The sequence below is a fragment of the Aulostomus chinensis genome, chromosome 10 (assembly GCF_037954235.1).
Source record: "Aulostomus chinensis isolate RoL2024-O1b breed Wild chromosome 10, RoL_Achi_v1.0, whole genome shotgun sequence".
Taxonomy (NCBI): domain Eukaryota; kingdom Metazoa; phylum Chordata; class Actinopteri; order Syngnathiformes; family Aulostomidae; genus Aulostomus; species Aulostomus chinensis.
The window spans coordinates 19,256,506-19,276,567 of record NC_141329.1 but is presented as its reverse complement, the minus strand read 5'-3'; the positions used below and the strand labels follow the sequence as shown (position 1 = coordinate 19,276,567).

General features: G+C 41.6%; 1 protein-coding gene across 1 annotated transcript in view; it reads left to right on the top strand.

Annotated features, from left to right (window-relative positions):
- Positions 1 to 20,062, top strand: part of LOC147254750 (uncharacterized) — a 46,151-nt gene that overhangs the window by 12,413 nt on the left and 13,676 nt on the right. The window contains exons 3-5 of the mRNA XM_086215194.1: positions 12,609 to 12,666; positions 18,320 to 18,568; positions 19,932 to 19,992. Coding sequence (XP_086071320.1) covers positions 12,609 to 12,666; positions 18,320 to 18,568; positions 19,932 to 19,992 — 368 coding nt within the window. The remainder of the gene's footprint in view (positions 1 to 12,608; positions 12,667 to 18,319; positions 18,569 to 19,931; positions 19,993 to 20,062) is intronic.

Sequence of the window (20,062 nt, the reverse complement as noted above, 5' to 3'; positions counted from 1 at the left end):
AACACAAGCAAGAATTCAGACTTAAGGAAAAACCCACAGGAAGCGCAAAAGTGCTTCAGCTGTGAGCACTGAAGACTAATCGGGATATTGTTTTCGGACGGACGCACTTATTTGTTTTCTTTGATGTCATTTGTGATCATTTGAGCAACACAAAAGTAATTTAATTCAGCAGGAAAAGAGTTAGAGGCATAATAAATATCCAAACCAAAATGCACAAAACAACACCAGGAGTTGTAGAGTGAATGAGGAAAATGTGTTTCTTGTCTTTCCTGGGTGTTGTGACATGTGTAGCTTGCATCTAAGGTACATAAAGAGCTTCCTCCTTTCATGAAGGCAGGAGATGTGACAAAGCTCAACATGCAAAGTGCAGCCCTCATGCAAATATTCTCAGATAGCTGCTGTTGGCTGAGTCTTCTCATTAGTCTTTGTCTGCTTTACTCTGCTGTGATTCTTTAGGCATATTTTTTAGAAAACCATCCGTCTTTCGGGTGGCTCCCAATCCCACAAATACCAGCTTGACATGCTGATGATAAGCAGGTACTTGCACCTTTAATCACACTATCTGAGCAAATTTACTTTTATCCAATGAAACTGAACAGGAGAGGTTGGACCAGCATACACGAGGCGTTGTGATCCTATGCATTCCTGCTGTGTGGGAGCTGAGCAGGGGAAGTCAGTGGAGGGAAGCGAAAAGAGAGGGGCATAGTTGGAGCTTTCTTTCCCTTGTGAGTCTCTCTTTCACTCTGTCGTTTGTGTTCTCCTCTCTTTTGTCCCTTAATAGACTCTCCTACGCTCCCTCGCATACCTGTGTGTACGCCGATACTCGTGTGCATCGTTAGCGCACACACACACACACACACACACACACACACACGTACTTGTGTGGGCACAGACACGCACTTATAGTCCTTATAATGTGCGTTAAGTATGTTTCCCTTTATAGACACACTCAAACACACGGATCCTGAATTCATCAAGCAAAACACACACAAAACACAGAGAAGGTTAATTCCCTTGGGATTTGGAGCTTGTGTTTTTTGGAGATAAGTTAATAACTCAGGGGTAATCGTCTCGAGGGAAACGTGTTTTAATGATTTAATTTGTGTGCAAATTGGATTGAGTGTCGGGGTCTCTTTGTTACACGTGAAAAGAGGCAAAGAAACCAGACTTACATGGTGAAATGACAGTGTGTCTGTCGGTGGTCATTGTGTGTCAGTGAGTGTAGATCGCAGGTATAATTACAGTAAATAGTTTCCTTTCACCAACATTGATCTATTTGTCTTCTCATAGTTTCTCACCCTCCTTCTTCCACAGTCTATCATCTCTCTCCCACACAAACATGCTTCAAATCCTTCGTCATAACCCTTTTGTTCTCATTGCCCTCCGGTGATGTTGAGCGACATCTTGTCCCTGTGGATTAGACAGAGCAGGGAGAGGTTCAGTGGAACTGTCATAAATCCTCTTTTTCTCTCTGTCGTTTGGAGTTTGACAACAGCAACCGCAAATATTTTTGAGCTTTTACATTGTGAAATTGCCCTACATTGTTCTTTCCTTCAGTATGTCTGACGAGCATCATTGGCCCCTGCTCTCATTCTGTCCATCTCATTGGTTTATTACTATTCTACAAATGTCATGGCCGATCACTGGCAAGCTATGTGATGCTCTTTATGGATTATTGGTTTATGGAAATCTATCAATCAAACAGTCAGTTTTGTTTAATGTGACAAGAGTTATAGTTGAACTCTAAAGCCCAGTTCAAACTTTGTCCTGAGTCTAAATCATTGATCCGTCCAAGCTTTTTATGAACATTGTCAAGTTTAAAACGAAACCGACTTCTCAGGCTGTGCCACATTGCTCTATATTTAAAATGAAAATCACCATTTTAGGTTGTCATGCCATCACAGGACAACACTAGCTCATTTCTCCTCTTGCCTTCTTGCTCCTTCTCTTGAATTTTTTTTGGTCACTTCGCTGGTTTTTCCTCCCAACAGAGAATGTCAAGGTGCAGACTCGACTTCAAAAACAACAGATTCAGAGTCTTTGTGTTTTCCCTTAAAGTATGGTGACCGACCTCGTTTGGAAAGACAGGCGTCTGCTCAGGTTGAAGATTCTGGAGGTGTGCAGGAAATTACGTAATGTCACCAAACACCTGCGCTAATAAAATGACAAAAAAAACAAAAAAACAAAAAATACAAACACTGTAGGAGAAAAACAGCCTTGAGCTACAGTATTCAGTCTTCTCACTTTGTCTTTTTGTGTGTGCCTGCCTGCGAGCCATCGCCTTCATTAGAACAGGAGTGTCCTGCACTTCTTCAAAGGTGTAACATCATAAGGTTCATTGTCAGAAGAGTGTTAGAGGTGTCAATGAAGCTCAGCATGAGGCATACAGGAAAACACCTGCACGTGTGGGATCGCATTTTAGACAAATGACGACTGTATGAATGGAACCGTAACACGTCTGCTCATTACAGGTTCTACGTTTACGATAAAAAATGCTTCAAGTACAGGCAGTTGATTTCATTTCATGGATTTGATTTTGCTAAACCTTTTCAATTCACAACTAGAAATATTCAAATGACCTGTTTGTTGATTTTAGTGAAATCTAGAAAGCTGGAATGAATTTGTAACACCTACAAAACAACTTTAAATGATTCTTATTCTTATATTAATTTTACAGCCTTTTGAATATGTCGGGAAAAATCACTAGCAGATTGTCTGAATTTATTTGTCTTACTTTATTTCAACAAAGTCAAGCATCCAGTCTGCAATATCTCTCCTTGTTTCTCGTCTCTTTATTTGAGGTTGATCTGATTGACATCTACATCAAAACTGATGGCGAGATATTCATTATTGATCTTATTTCTTTGAGGTCCAGGCAGCGTTTTTCTTAGTGCATCACCACTCTCTCACTCTCTGTTATACACACACACACACACACACACACACACACACACACACACACACACACACACACACAACTAAAAGTGAATGTGAGACAACATCGATACCCCAACACCCTTCTTCCCTAAAACCAGTTCTTGAAAAAGTTCAGTAATGTATCTAATTAATCCCTTTTTTCACCTTTGTTTGTAATCTAATCTGATGACACGCTAACAAACGCACATATACAGTTAACACACACTTTCCTACTCACTCCATGACTTGGTCTATTTTCTCTCGTGCAATGCCTTTTTCTATATTACAGCCGAGGATGTGGAGCGACTAGACAAGGTAATTTCCTGCGGAAGTTGGACCGGAGGAGGGTGGGATGAGGGCAGTTGGTCTAGGTTGTGAGGGGCGATGTGAGTGCAGGGGTGGGTTTGTGGGTGGTGGTGGGGAGGTTAGATTAATGAGTTAAAGGGTAAAGTTGACAAGAGCACTGTGCAGAGGAGGCCGCATAAAGAAGCAGGAAGTGAGGGTGAGATAATGGACGGACTGTGGATGACGTCAGATGAGGGCACAGGTGTTTTTAGTGGGGGTGCAGATATTAAGGGTGAGGTGTCTGTGTGGCTTCATCCTACTGTTGTTGAGAGAATCACAAGCAGCAGGCGGTGATTGGGGCGGGGGTGGGAATACAGGATGGAGATGGGGCAGGGCGACATGGAGGATGGCGCATGTCGTGTCAAGAGGCCTCTGTTGTTCTACAACGTTTGAAGTAGTTGCATACTTTAATCTTATTAACACTGCGGGGGTTACCGACAGACAGGGAGAGAATGACAAGACAGAGACAGGGGTGAAAAGTAACTCCCATGTGAGGTCATGTTTTACTGTACTTTTACTTTTTAAGCAACTACATACAAGCAACAGTTACTATCATGAAAAAATACCCATAAATGGACCTTGCATGGCAGCTTCCACCATCGCTGTGTGAGTGTGAATTAGTCAACAGTGTGACGTTCAACTGCTGCTAGGGTTGGAAGGTGCAATGCAATTGGATTACAGGAAACTGAATCATGACTATGGTAATACTTTATGAGACCTTCAAATTTGAGCTGTATTAACGTGGGTATTAATGGAGTCATGTAGCGTTGAGATTAGCACACAGGTACAGGAGAGAAACAGGACAGACGAACAACGCAAGAGTTTAGTATGGGATGTAAGATTATAATGTCAAGATAAGTACAGCAGATATGCACAGGCCAACAAGTAAACACTACACTTACTAGAAGTATTTTTCCATAACCTGAAAATTATCAGAGTATTTCTTTCAGCAGTGTGGAGAGAGAGAGAGAGAGAGAGAGAGAGAGAGAGAGAGAGAGGCAGGTGTGTGCAGACAGCAAGGGGTTGAGGGTGGAGAGAGAAAGTATGATGCAAATTACATCCAGAATGAAAGAAAAACACAAGAGACCATGATAATGCAGGAACAGAGACATGTAATTAGAGAGAGGGTCATGGGAGCAGGGTGGGGTGGGCGGCTGCGCACCAGGGGTCTTATTCCACATCATGTGCAGTTTGTATCAGTGTGTGTGTGTGTGTGTGTGTGTGTGTGTGTGTGTGTGTGTGTGTGTGTGTGTGTGTGTTTGTGCATGTGTGTGTGTATTGTTGCACCGGAGGGCTGGGCGACGGCAAGCATTTAATAATATCCTCAGTGACTTTTAAATAAACTAGCCACTCTAACACTGTGCTTCTTCTGCAGCTGCCACTTTTTGATCCGCAGATACTGATTTTTATATTCTTGTGAGCAAAGAATCAATCAATAACACAATCATTATGTTGACAAGCACCTGCTTGGTGTTGGTCTGTTATGGAGTCTCAGTGGACGGATCACATTGTACTTTATTCTAAAGATGAGTGGAAATCAATTTGACCTGTCATCTTTTTCGACAGAGGTAACATGATGAACATTCAGACTTTCATCTGCATTGTACCTGTTTTGACATGACGTAAACTCAGAGATTTGCCGCTGGAATATAAATGGCATTGTTACTGTGGTTACCTCCAACTCTAATTTGTAGTGCAGGTGAGGCATCAGCCATCCAATCCTACTCAGGCGCAGTTGGTGTCATGACAACCATGTTTGTGCGAGTGTGTGAGTCTGTAATTGCCTTGGCCTTCTGATACCAAGGGTGAGAGTTGACAGGTGTGGAATGCAGTCGCAGATTATGAATGACGAAAAGTTTCGTGAAACGTTGATATAATTTTCCCCATCATATACACACAGCTCCTGCAATTGTCAGTTTGTTACCTTCTTGTAGGCGCATAACATTTTAATGAGCGTGCAGATGTTTTATTCAGGCATGAAAGCTTAAGAACACTTAATTAATTACACAGGCTTCACTTGATTTCTTATAAGTGTTTGGCATCTGATTGTAGGAGTTCATGTATTTTAAGCTTTTCTAAGAAAATAATATTATCAGGTGAGTTATAAATATAACCGACATCAATGGATAATTATGGATAATGCGAAAGCATCTCATTATCATATTGTAAGCTTGAGAAGCATCAGTCATGTGGAAAGGAAATAAGGAAAAAGAGGACAAATCTCTAATTGATGAGCAAATATTAAAATGAGTGAGTGAAAAATAACAAGATCTGATCGGTGGAGAAGGGAAAAAAAGTTCTCTTTTTTCTTTTTTATCCAACAAATTGGATGCTAAAAAGAAGGGATCACCTTTTTGTTGACAGCAAGGGAGGGGACATCTTTGTTTGCTTTGAGTGGAACAATGTTGCATCTGATTCCCCCCGCGACCCTTAATCAGGATAAGCAGCAGAAAATGGATGGATTATTATTATTATTATTATTGTTATTGTTATTAGTAGTAGTAGTAGTGGTAGTAGTAGTTGTAGGAGTAATAATAATAATAACAATGATAATTATAATGATGTACTTTGATTTTTTGGGCTGCCAGTGACATCTTAGACAGTTATGTGTGTTGTATTGCGTGTACGCCAGCATGCGTGTAAGTGTGTATGCATTAGTGTGTGAGCTCTGAAGGGAAATTCCTCTCTCAGGGCTGGAAGTTCTTCCTGTGGTAGAGCTGTGTTTGTACAGCCTGGCTTTGTCGGGATATCCTACCCTGCCCATGTCTGAGAGAGCGAGGGAGGGATAGATGGAGGGGTAGCGGGGGTAGGGAAGGGGGCACCAATAGAGGGGAGAGTGAGAGGTGGGGCTGGGAGGAATGAGAAGTGGAGCAATGGATGTAGGAATTTTTATGATGGGAAACAAGGTTGATTTTTTTTTTGAAGCAGTAATTTATTTGAAATTGGCGTGCCATCATAAATGTCTGGGCTGTGTTTTGAATTAGCGAAGTCTGCACCAGCCACTCTAATCCTCAGCTTTAGACCAGTGTGAGGCTAGAGGCGAAGGGACAGGGCCAGACGACCAGACACCCAGAGGGAAGGACTGATCTATAATTCTTTTGTTTTGATGTCTTGTTTTTTGGGAAACTTCTGCCCTATCCAGCCATGGCAGGCTCAGACTATCAGTGTTTGTTCATGGCTGGAAACAATCAGAGTTGGGTCGGAGTGAAATTGACTATTTCTGTACAGGAGATGCAGTCACTCACCCAAACCGCAGAGCTACCAGGCTCAAAATTTGCAGAGAAAACAATCTATAATGCTGCAGATTGAAAGCAATTCAAATAAAAGATGAAAAAAAATTGTTTGGAAGAGGCAATTTTGGCATATTGAAGAAATAAAAAAACCCCAAACACTTGTAAATTCTAACTCCTGCATTGTTTTTGTTCAACACAAGTACGTAACTCATGACATGTGTCAGATCATTTATGCATAATTTCCTTTTTGCACAGATCTAAAAGAGAGGCAGCGTGTGGTCAACAGTACTTAAATACTCATACGTCAGAGGTTTCATAATGGGAACTGACAATTGGTTTGAACAGACTAATTGCAGTATATAAACAGAGAGTTCTCTTCTTCAGTTTATAACCCAAGTAAATAACTAAAACAAAAATATATACATTACCTCACCACTGTCACAGTTTTTTCGGGGTTCGTTGGTTTAAAAAACAGGATGTAGAGCTTCAGTCTGCATCAGAAACCCAGAGTACACAAATTGAGGGTTCGCATTTTGACCGCAGTTGTATTTTATAGTCAAACAATTGAACTAATTAAACACAGGTGCAACTAATTAATAATAATAACGCAATACATTGCGCGTCATCGACAGCTGGCGCAGCATTGGTCAGGACATAACTGAGTGTCTTTGAGTTATTATTCGACCGGTTCTGTCCCTGCCAAAGGAGCGTTGAGTGTGATTACTTTTCAGTGATAAAGAGTGCTCTGATATTAGCTTCAAATGTGCGCACAAAAGCCTGAGCAAATGCATTCAGATTGTTGTAATTTCAGTGACATTCAATTGGACTTTTTTTTGTTGTTGTTGTTTTCTTTGTACTGGTGAAAGAATCAATTCAGCTACCACATGACATTAGAAAACCCATAAACAGATCCATAACTTGAAGACGCTGACATTTCAAACGCTCATTTAGGAAGCAATGACCAGAGTCCGAAATTTTCTCTCATCTAAGCAGATAGAAAGGTGCAATTATTTTTGATGCTACAAGACAATAGAGAAGCGAGTAAAATAGCTGTAGTATTCCTGTTTGTTAAAAAAGTAACAACCACAATGCACCAGGCTTGCTGTCTTTTCAGTCCACTCCCAGGCAGTTCATTACTAAAGAGTTCCTCTCTGCTCTGACCGTCTCTTTCGTTGCCCTGGCTTTGATAGAAAACATAAAGGCTCAGCTGAATCTGACTATCCGTGGTAGCAAGCATACAAAAATGTGTAGTTTGCTTTAGTTTGTATCTTGCAAATGAGCAGGGAGCTCTGGATGAAGGCAACATGGAAGGAAGTAAAAGATTACAACTAACTAATAAACCGCTTGGCAAGAATTTGAAGGTTTAACATGCTGTATTTAATTCAAGGTACAGAAAAAAAAATGAGTCATTTGCCAAACAGTTTGTGTGAGTGTTAGTCTGTTGACTGGAATATTTGACTGACTTTTGGAACACATTTGTTTCACAGCTTTTAATAACTTTGGAGATCCTCAGGCTTTTCCTCAAGCAGCATCAGCATCAAAATCTCTTTAATATTTGTGTTTGTGGCCAAATAAGCATACCAAATGATCTCCTAAGCCACAGCTGTACTGTACGTTTAGTGCTATTTAATATATGCTAACATGGTAAGCTTAGCAGACATGGCACACATTAGAGCTGCACACATTAGAGCTGCACAACACGTGCGTTCTAATGTTGTTATATAGGGATTTTGTTGCCATCCTTGCTTTTAGCTCACAAGTTGCTCTGTTGATGTCTCTAAAATGATTTCTTTCTCTCTCTCTCTCTCTCTCTCTCTCTCTCTCTCTCTCTCTCTCTCTCACTCACTCACTCACTCACTCACTCACACACACACACACACACACACACACACACACGCTCCCAGCTTTGGCCTGTATGGCCACACATATTGTATATCAGAATAAGGTTAAAACAGAACTTCATCATAAACTGATTATGATCCTACTTGATGCTTATTGTTTGGTTTTCCCCCGTGTGCCTGTTATTTCTACTGTACTAACCCTATGAGGTCACTCCACCTCTCTGGACTGCTCTAACGGCTTCCTAACATCATAAATATTGTGATCGAAAAGCAGCTTGCTATGTGAGCATGTGTATTTTGGAAAGGATGTCTGGAAGAGTTCAGTAACCTTTGTTTTTAACACATATTCCAAGTCTTATCAGCTGCTGTCATTGTGATTCTACCTCAGACTCAATGATTAATGTGACCCCTACAGGCTTCCAAACAGGACCCTGACTGGGCTGATCACAAATGCATCCTTCCTGTATCAATGACCACATCACCTGCCTGGGTGTACTTGCTTTCACTTGCCAGATCTTTTGGTGGACTAATCGAGGGAGTAGGTGCATACTGTAGATGGAAGGAAGGGTGTGTGTGTATTTCTGTGTGCATGTTTGGGTCATAATTGGAAGGATGATTAGCGAAGAGATGATGGTGATGATGATGAGGTAAGAGGTCTGTGTGCAAGCCATCGGTGAGGTAATGCCAAGTGTGTCCGGCAGTATTTTCCCCTTGCATGTCCATCAACCTGCAGCAAGAGAAACATTAATTATTTGTTTTAAGCAGATGTCTAGCTAGCACAACTTGTAATACCACTTTAGATCTCAAAAGATGATAGTGAGTCATATCTAGTGTGTAGGACCACTTGAGGTACTTTGATATAGAAAACTTTGACTTTGTTTTGACAATAAAAAAAGAAATTGTGAAGCTGATGACATCATAAACCATTCCCAAAAAACAAAAAATTCAAAATGTTATCGATCCATAGTCGTACTGTTGCTGAAGATGATAAAATAGCAATGTTGTCTTGAACAGCTCCCCCCAGTTTCATCAGTTTGGTCCAATTTTTTATATCCTTGCCCTGCTAGTAGTTACATTTTAGATTACTGATGATCGGAAATTCAAAGTATATGACTTCAGTAGTGATTTACTATTTGAAGTTGAACTGCTACTCCCCCCCCCCCCCCCCCCATTTGTTTGGAGCATAATTTATGAAAGAATGAACTGAGCAATTAGCCAATGTTACACATAGTACCTTTAAAGCTAGATCTCTTAGCTTTTTAGATTATGATTTACATGTATAACGACACATGATACATTGTAAAGTACTCATTAAAAACATGAATCATCAGTTCGTCTTCCTTTGGCTGGTGATAAAAGCGTCCAAGATCAATACGTTTTTTTACTTCTTCACAGTAAGACAGATAAAAACATGGTACAATTTTGTAACGTGTAAAACAGAACAGAAAATTTAACAAATACATGTTTGTGCAGCATTTCATTTTGCATTATGGAATCTTTTCAGGGCTTCTCAGCTCTTTCACTTTTACAGTTGAGGTCAATTTCCCTGATATGTAAAAATGTTGAATACATTACCTCAAATTGGCCTCTTTATTTCAGTGCTCTGTTCGTTAAAGAACCAGAGTATTCCTACCACCACTGAGACAAATTATTTTAATATATTCAACTGCAGGATCTTTGCAGGGTTAAAATATAAATCATGAATTCTGTCATGAGTTTTAATGACTCTGTGTGGTCCATTTGTGGGCTACAACACCTGCTATCTGTAATGAACATGCTGAGAGGCTTCGGCCACCCAGCACATCTCATTAGCACCATGACTTTTAAGGTGTGTGTGTGTGTGTGTGTGTGTGTGTGTGTGTGTGTGTGTGTGTGTGTGTGTGTGTGTGTGTGTGTGTGTGCGCGCGCATGAGCATGTGCAAACGCACGCCCTCAATTCCCTTTCTTCTTCCTTTTTTCTTTCCTTATCTTCTTTTTATTATCTTTTCTTATCTCCTGTGCTTGTCATCTGCTGTAAGCTTGTCATTCTCTTCATCTATTTGTTCCACTGCCCTCTGAACTCTTTGTTCTCTTTCTTCATGTAACTGACAAACTCTGGGAGCTTTAAAAATGATCCCACGGTATTTTCCCGCTGTTGATTTTCTCCTCTACCTTCATATGCCCTTTTCTCTTTGCAGGCTCCCCATGTAATTCTCTTCTCTCACTTCCATTCTCCTCCTCCACAATTACCCAGCTCACCTTTTCTTCACCTCTGTGTAGTCCATCTCCTCCTCTGTTACAATTCAGGTGGATGAACTTCAAAGTAAATCCCTGACTCAGTCTTTTCTGCCGCAGCAATTTTCACCCCTCTAACATTTTGCCCCTTCCTTGCAGTCCTTCATATTGTTGCTTGCATGCCACCTATTTTTGCCTCTCACTGTGCTGTGGACCTCCTGCACTTAACCTCCCTCCAAAGCTAGCTCCCTTTCACCTCACAACTCACTCATCTCCTGCAACCATCACCTGCTTCCGATCTCTTTCTCTTCCCCTCCTCTCACCCCACTCATTCCTCTTCTGGCTCTCACAACAAAGACGTGACTATACATCTATTTAGCCCTTTAGGAGAAAGCTTACACAATGCACAAAGAGGAGCGATTTGCATGGTGGAAGATGAAGGAAGTGAGAGTTGTACGAGAAAATGTTAGTCTAAAATTATTCATTGATTATATATAGTATGAACGAATGCATCAGAAAAAAGAAAGATGGAAGAAAAAATGTCCTGTCCTCTGTTTTCTCTAGAGTGTGACACAAGCTCAAAGTCACTATTTGAAGATGTCCAGTCCTGCGTCTGCTGCTTATAGGATGAATAATTTCTACATCAGGCTATGAATTTTAATAAATATCTAGATGAAGTCCAGTTGACAGCCTCATCAAACTGCTCCATCCTCCCTGAAGTAACACCTCACAGTACATGCTGTAAAGACTACAGAATGACACAGTAAAGCACCAGGCTCAGTCCATGGATCGTTGATTAAATTGAACAAGGGATTCTGGGTATCCTCTGTTGCCTCTGATGCTTCCTTATTTCTCCTATTTCTCTTTGCTAGGCTGCAGGTTGATGTTTTCTTGTCTTTTCCAGGCAGTAAATTACTTCTGATTCTTGCCCTGTTTTTTTGTTTTAAGGCTTAGGGCAAAGACAGAAACACACACCTTTTAAATGCATTATTGAGCCAATCGCATTTCAAGAGCACATAATTCTATCATTTATACAGGTTGAATTCATTCAGTGACACATAGGAGTTGTGAAAACATGGGGCAAATGGGAGCAGATGAAGGCAAATGGCTCTTTAAGACTGTGAAATGATTTGATTGAGCAAAAACCACCAACTTCCTGCTACAAAGAAAATAGTTGTGGTTGTAGAGACAAAATTGCCTCAATTTGCAGGATGGAGGACAACGAATGAATGGATGCCAAAGTGGAAATACAATTTGGACTAAACTGTGTGTGTTTGTGTGTGTGTGTGCGCGTTTGCGCGTGTGTGTGTGTGCGTGCGCGCGCTTTTGTAACAATGTCACAGAAATTGTGACACTGAGAAAACAGTTTTTCAATTTGTGTGTCTATGGCAGTGACAGCTGTAGGCGGGAGGCATTATGTTTTGGGGTTTTATGTCCATCCATCCCATTCCCATTAATGTGATATTTCAGGAATAACTTGAGGGAATTTCATCAAATTTGGCATAAATGCCCACTCAAGGATGATTTGAAAAGATTCAGGTGGTCAGAGGTCAAGTTCACGGTTTCTAGTTGTGCTTTAAATCTATGTCGGCACCATTTTGATCTATTTAGAGCACAAATTATATTTATACTACATATTTTTTTGAAGTTTTTCATAGGTTTACTTGCAGTCATTCTTTATTCACCGCTCTGAAAATAGTAACCTCTTTTGGGGAAAAAATCATATAAACAAGGATTGGTATTTGATCAACTTCTCTTCATTTCCAACACGAGGAATGTTGGAGATGTCACAAAATCAGAGAAGTACTATATTTAAAGGCTCTCTGATTTGTATACATGGTCTGGAAGTGGTCAACCATAAATGCTGGGAAATATCCGCGACCTGACAGCTGGATCATGAATTCATACTTTTCTATGCATGGACTTGATTTTTTAATTCAAAAACATGATGACATATTCCACCATCAACTGCAGAACACAATAGCTAGCTCTGTTGATTTATGTGCTATTGTACTTAAAATGCAATGTTTTTGTCTCATTGTGATTATTGTCTCCACAGAAATCCTTCTCTCTGGTGTTGGAGGCTCTGGACTATGACAATGGCACATTAGAATCAGGTAAAGCTGTTTGTCGGTGTGTGTGTGTGTGTGGGGGGGGGGTATTACTATGTGTGTATTAACATGACAAACAGACACTTTTAATAACAAAAGATACACTTTTTCAATGCAGTGAGTATTTGTATTAAAACTCCTTTCCTACTGGGCTAAAATGCCAGCTTTTGGCTGCATTAGGAACAGGTTAATTCAACGATGGAGCACTCAGAATCAGAATCAGGATCAGAATCAGAATGCCTTTACTGTCTCTATATGCAGGTACAATGAGATTAACCTCTCAGGTCTGCCGCAGATGCAAAGCCTAGGTGAACATGGTAATAAGAAGCCTGTTTCTGGCACCACGAATCTCAAACCCATATGTGACATGGGGATGGGGCTCAACTATCAACAATCAACACGGAGGCAATGAAAGCTCCTAACTGCCGCTGGAAACTCTTGCTACATTTTGTCGTCTAAGCCACAAATTCAACCTGTGTCCACTCAAGCAGTGGCATACTCTAACACCGTTCACTCAGTTTTAAAAACCAAACTGGAATATAAAATATAAAACAGCAGACACACCACCACAGTCCTCCGTGCTGCTTTTACAAGCCTAAGAGAGGAATCTCAGCTGCTATTTTGACACCCTTTAATTCTTCCTGCTGTGTTGACTACTTTGGTATTGTTGAACTTGATGCAACAGATGCACCCGGGTGTGTCCAGTGGTGAAGGAGTATATAACAAAATAATGCTAACTTGATAACAGGCTGCAGGACAGCAGCCCCCTGAGGATCTCTTAAAAGGATGGTATTGAATTTTTTACAGGGCTATTGTGTCTTTTGCTTCCTTTGTTTAGGTTGTATTTATTCATAGATAGAAATAACAACAACAACGAAATGATTGGCCTGGGTTGATTATCACTTGGCCGATGTTTCCGAACATCAGAACAATAGTTAGGGTGTTCTGTTGTCTGGTCTGGTTCATTCTGGTTCTATCACCAAGTCGTGCGTACGTGCGTGTCTATGTGCGTGCGTGTCTATGTGCGTGCGTGCGTGCGTGATGTGATGTAATGAGCAGTGACCTTTCTCTTTCTCTTTCTCATGTAAAGCATTCCTTTAGCCATGTTTGTAACATTTGTAACTTTCAAGACCCCCACAAAGCTCAGATTATAACTAGAACCCTGCTGTGAAGGTTGACTGAAATTATAATAAACAAAAATTACATTTTGTCTCAGACAAGTGACATAAGAGAGAATGCAAGCTCATATCCGTAAGGAAGGTTCTCATCAAGCAACATGTTCTTAGAAGTAAAAAAGTCAGAGTGCTTGTTTGCTAATTTTTGTGGTTTAACATGTAAAAAATATCCTTTGTGTCCTAATGTCTGTGATCACACGAGTTTAGGGGGTCTTTCATCCAGACCCTTTAATTTCCTGCTCGTCTGCTTGTTGTTTCTCCTCATAATCAGGAAAAGCTCCATGACAGAGAATGTGAGCTGCATGCTATAAAAAGTACAACACACACACACACACACACACACACACACACTGGGACAGATGTTGCTATGCCTTCCTCATTCCTGTCATGCCACACAGCCTTTCCCTTTCATCTCCCCATCCTCCCTCTCAGCCAGCGGAGGGACCACAGCTTCATCCAAAAGATGGCTGAGATAATGAGAGACTGGAAACTGTACCAAAGATCCTGTTTCCATCCCTCCTGCCTTCCTCCATCTCTCTCCTTCCCTCTGCCCTCCAGCGTTGCTCTTACATCTTGTTTGAATTGTCTTCCGTTTTCACCTGAGCTCCTGACAGCCCTTACATTGGGTTTAAAGCCTTTCACCAGGCTGGCAGCTTAGCTCAACCCAAACACAGGAGACTGCTGCAGTCTGAATGGACTTACAGAGCCCTGCTGCTAATCAGAGAGGATTACGGAGGACGACTGTACCTCCCAACAGTCCTTGGGAATAATGAAGAAACATTATGCTCTTTGAATACACTATGACCTTGACTGAGTTATGTTTAAAGAAAATATTAATGTGTATGGACTATTTAAGGGCAGCTCAGGGTAATTAGAATGTGTGTCCTCATTTGTATTGTTTTTGATATCAAGCTCCGTAAAGTCTCTGTGGCCGTGGCTGCATAATAGACAACAAAAGTGCAGAGCAGCAACTGCAGAGATACTGAAAGTGAGAAAAAAAGAGGTATTGAAGTTTTCATGCTGTTTTTCCAACTGCGTGAGATTGCAGTGCCATCTTTTTAGGGCCCTTCATGCATATGAATAAGTCATTAGCATAAAGCATAGGCCTACAAAAGGGAATGCAAGTCGGAAACAAGATACTTCAGGTTTATTATCTTTCAGAGCCGATAGGCTAAAAAAAAGACGTTTTTATGTTTGTTGTTTCCTTGCATTACAGTTCAGAAACAAAGCCATGAGCTTTCCAAAAAAAAGAATATAAATTACGGCAGTTTTACTTGGAATTCAGAAGTTACCACAAATGTTAAACTGTTTTGAGAGACACTGCACCTTTCCGTAGTGTAATTACCTCATTTTTTCTGTCAGTCGAATTTGGTCGAGGGGTTAGGCATCGGCCAAGTAGGAGTACATTACATTTTGGGGGGATTAACATGTGAACTGTGGGGAAAAGTGTGATCCTCCCATGTGCAACAACCTCCTGGTGAACCTCAGTGACTCCACATGTGACTGAGGAAGCATCTGAGCTTCATGGTGCTCCCTAGAGTGGCAGAGGAGGTGGAGTAGGGATCAGGACAGCTCGGTAGAGTGAAGTGGTGATGTGCAACTAGGGAGACATCAGGGGCCGACATCAATGTATTGACTGACGTCCTTTTGGGGCCTTGAATGCATTGGTGTTCAATCATCTGCTCACACCTGAAGGAAAGCTCAAGGGAACTTTGATGAACTTGAAATGACCGAATCAGTTTTTGTCTCCATTTTTAAGTACTCTGAGCTGTGTTTGCTCGTCTAAACTGTATCGACGCATCGCTCACAGCCACAAAACTGCCGCCACTGCCGTAGAGAGTGAGATTTTAATAATAGGAAAGTGACTGACACTAAAATTAAAGTCAGATGTTTTGACACTTGTTAGTGTAAGTTCACACAATAGCATCAAAACCAAAACAGAAATACAACTACCCCCAGAAATACCTACATACTGCACATCAAATACCAGAGGGACAAACAATATAGGTCTGATCTGTTTGTGCATTGATTTCTTGGCTCGGATGATATGAAACAGCGAGTTGAAGGAGATGTTTTCTCTCTCCTGCTGCGTTCTCTCAGCCGCTGTCAAAGGCGAGCACTTCACCGTTAATACCAGGCAGCAGGGGGACAATCACCAGAGGCCACAGAGAGAGATTTAAGTGTCCATGCTACCTGCAGACACAATCCCCATGCCTCTGCAGCTCAGACTATGTTAGCTTTTCTATAAAATATTATTTCAAAAGCAGCTCCCGCCGGCTGTTTTTCACCATCCAATATTTGAGCTTCACTCTGTCAGTCTCCCTCTTCCCCTCACTTGATATTGAGCCATCTCATCTAATCACATCAGACTGTTATACACCTCTCCTGCTGCTTGGGATGATAATCTAGTTATGCTTCTACTCTCTTCTCGTCTTCAATCCCTTTTATCTGGCAGAGAAATGGTGATGATGAATTTAGCACTTTGACTTGCCTAAGAAAAATTTAATGAAAACCCCACAATGCATTTCACAAGTGTGAAGATTTAACCAACATGTTCCAAGTATTTAGAGTTTGTCATGCTGTAACCTGCTAAAATCATGTAAATATTTTTTCTCTCACTCAACTACAAACAACACCCCATAACTACGAAGCAAAAACTTGATTTTGTACATTTTTTGCATATGTATTCAAAAGGAACGTTTTAAACGTCACATTTACATTTGGACGGACCATTATTGCCGTGACTTTGGGATGTTTCTACTCCCCATTGCAAATGTAATTCATTGGACCTGTTGATTTAAGGTGTTCGGCTGATAGCAGAGTCAAAAGATATGAGATCAAAGAGACAGATATCAGGCGCAGGATTGCTTTGAGGCATTTCTGGGGCAGGCTACCCAAAATACATTAACAACATTTACCTCCATAACTCTAAGCTGGTCACCTGGCCAAGAACAGAATGTTAATCTTGAGATCCAGTGTGGAGATGGGAGGAACCCTCACTGAAGAACTCTGATCTGGATTTAATGGCAGCATGTAGAGTGAAAGATGTGGAAAAAAAAAAAGCTGCTCAGAATTTTACAAAAAGCAACATTCCCAGATTATATTTTAGCGTTTGACCTCGGTTCTGATCAGGTAATGCTCATCATTTGACCATCCCAACAGTGAAGTATGGAGGTTCCATCATCCTGTGAGGGTGTTTTTGGGCAGCAGGGACAGGGGGACTGGACAGGATTTAGGGAGAACAGAGGATAAAAACATACTTAATGAAAAATTGCTCCCAACTCAAACTGGTTCACCTTCCAATAGAACATTGACCCTGACCGTGCAGCCAAGACAACAGAGGGGCTTAACTTGACCTGACACGAACCCAGTCGAAACCTCTTGGCGGCCCATGGATGGTCTACATCCTACCTGACAGAGCTTGAAAGGATCTTCAGGGGAAAATGGCAGAAAATCCCTAAATCCGGACTTGCAAGATTGTTTCCTTATACCAAGAAATCCTGAAGCTGTAATTGCTGCCAAAGATGGCTCATCTTAGTACAGAGGAAACAGTCTGAATACCAATGTCAGTGTTACTTTTCTGGTTTTACTGTATCAACTTTGAGTGTTGACTGAGGGGAAAATAGTTTTAAATAATTTTAGCATATAGCTGCAACAAAAGAAAAAAAATGAAGATAGTGCACAGGGCACTCAGAATCTGCTCGTTCCCTTCCTCAGACCTCTCTGAAACACACACACACACACGCACAGACACACACACACACACACACACACACACACACACCGCCCATTCCTGATGGAGAGATGAGCTCACCGTGCTTTGGCACAAAGGAATGAAAACAGGGGCACATATTAGTGTGCGTGTGTGTGTGTGTGTATGAGTGTGTATATGTGTGTGTGTGTGTGTGTGCATGTGTGTGCACGCATGCGTCAAACAGGAGCCAAAGAGGAGGGGAGGCAGCTATTAGGGTACACACAGACACACACACACACACACACACACACCACACACACACACACACACACACACACACACACACACATTGTACACTCCTATGCCTCTCCATCAAACAAATTCTCTTTCTGCATCGCTATCTTGCAATCTTTTCCTTTACAAAGCCACTATCTCTTAGATACACACACACACACACACACACACACAAACACCCACACAAAGTCTCTGTGCTTTGTGTGTGTTAATACCCTGTCGGGGCATTGTAACGCAGTTGGGGATGCCAGTGTCCCTGGGAAATCCCCTCTGGGGGTTAGGAGCAGCTGAGCCGCTGGCCCAGCACTGCCCTGCAGCCTCATCTGGTGTTCAGGCCACCCTCTCACCCTCTCACCCTCAGACCCTGATCCCCTTTCACTTGTCCTCTGTATGTGTCCTTTGTCTTCACTTGTAATCACGCCTCAACTGTAAACTGTACTGGTGTAAAACTGTAAACTATAAATGTTTATCGATGTCTTTTTTTCAAATCCCTCAGGTCAGTTGATCGAGCGTGTCCTCGTCTCCTCCATGTTGAATCCTGGTGAACAGTGGCAGAGTTACCGTCATCATGGACGAACTTTCAGCCTGGAGTACCGCCTTCGCTTTCGCTGCGACTCCAATTACTACGGACCTTTCTGCAACAAGTTCTGCCGGGCCCGTGATGACTTTGTCGGTCACTTCAGCTGCGACCCCAGTGGCTCCAAGGTCTGCATGGATGGCTGGACAGGACCAGAGTGTAAAGAAGGTGAGAGAGTGTTTAGATAATATTACATTTCCCCACAGATCTTATATGTATTTAAATTCTGTATTCATTTTTTTCTATGTATGAATTGTAAAAAGTCTTTTTCATATATTTCCATGAATGTGTTCTTGTCTTCTATATGTGGTCAAAAAGCATTTTGAAACTACATGAAAACTAGAGGCCACTCAGAGAGCACATAGGTCCACCAGGGTAACCCGATGTAAAAGAAGCAGTGATTAGCAGGCCCTTGCACCCCAGCGCATATTAATGTGAGACAATCCCAGGAAACCTGATCATATGTAGATTTGGCATGAAGGAACAGACTGATGAGTGAGTGCATTTTGTTACGAATATCACTTCCTGTCCTGCACCTACCAGGTGGTGCTATGACTAATCTGCCACCATAATGAATGGGTTATCTCCTCGGAACCCTACTGTACTCCTCCACCAACAAAGACAACACCTTCACTCATGGAGTCAAACAGAAAACCTGTCATGCTTGGATGGTTCTGACAAAGTCAAATCAACAATCAGATATAAAGTGCATACATGAATTCATTCAAAACTCAGATAATGTCAGCATCCCTGTGTCTGTAAACACATATCAGGTGGCTTCACTGGACATTTTTGGGGAATTTTTCTCTGTCTGTCTGTGACTCATCAGCTGGATATGACCTCCCTCTGTGACCTCAGAGCACTGCCATCAAGTTGCAATGATCAAAATGAATAGAGGAAACCAGAGTGGAAACCATGGAAACCCTGAAGGACACAGCTAGTTTTAGGACATCCTGCAGCCATGCCCACCGCACCCCTGTCTCTCCTCATCTGACTTCCTCCTCAGCAGGTCACTGATTGGGCTGCAGAGAAGCAGGATGTCTGAAAAATTAGCCAGGGGTCTTACCATCACCCCTTTACAGGTTCTTGATTGTGGCGAAATTTAGGGACTTTTCCCTCTTATGTTGAATAGCCTGAATTTCTAAGTAAAATATTGAACTCACTGACTGTTAAACTAAAATGGAAGCATCCTTCCATCAATTTCATAGTTTGTCTGGTCGGAAATACCTATTCCATCTACATTATTTCCTTTGTATTATACAGCCTTGTTTGCCTGTGTGTGTGTGTGTGTGTGTGTGTGTGTGTGTGTGTGTGTGTGTGTCTGCATGTGTGTGTGTGTCTGCATGTGTGTGTGTTTGTGTGTGTGTGTGTTTGGGTGTGTTTATGTGATGTTTTTTTGCTTTTTAATGTTTTTCTGGCAGCGAATGAGATGAGAACGAAATTATTGTAATCATAGTTTGTGTCTAATGTGTGTGTGTGTGTGTGTGTGTGCGCGCGCGCGCGTGTGGTGTGGTGTGTGTTATCTCCACAGCAGTGTGTCGGCAGGGGTGTCACCAGGCCCACGGCTCCTGTACTGTACCTGGAGAGTGCAAGTGAGTTAGAATATTTAACCTCACTTTAGCTGTTTCATAACTGTCAACATTTCAAAGCACAGAGTGTAGT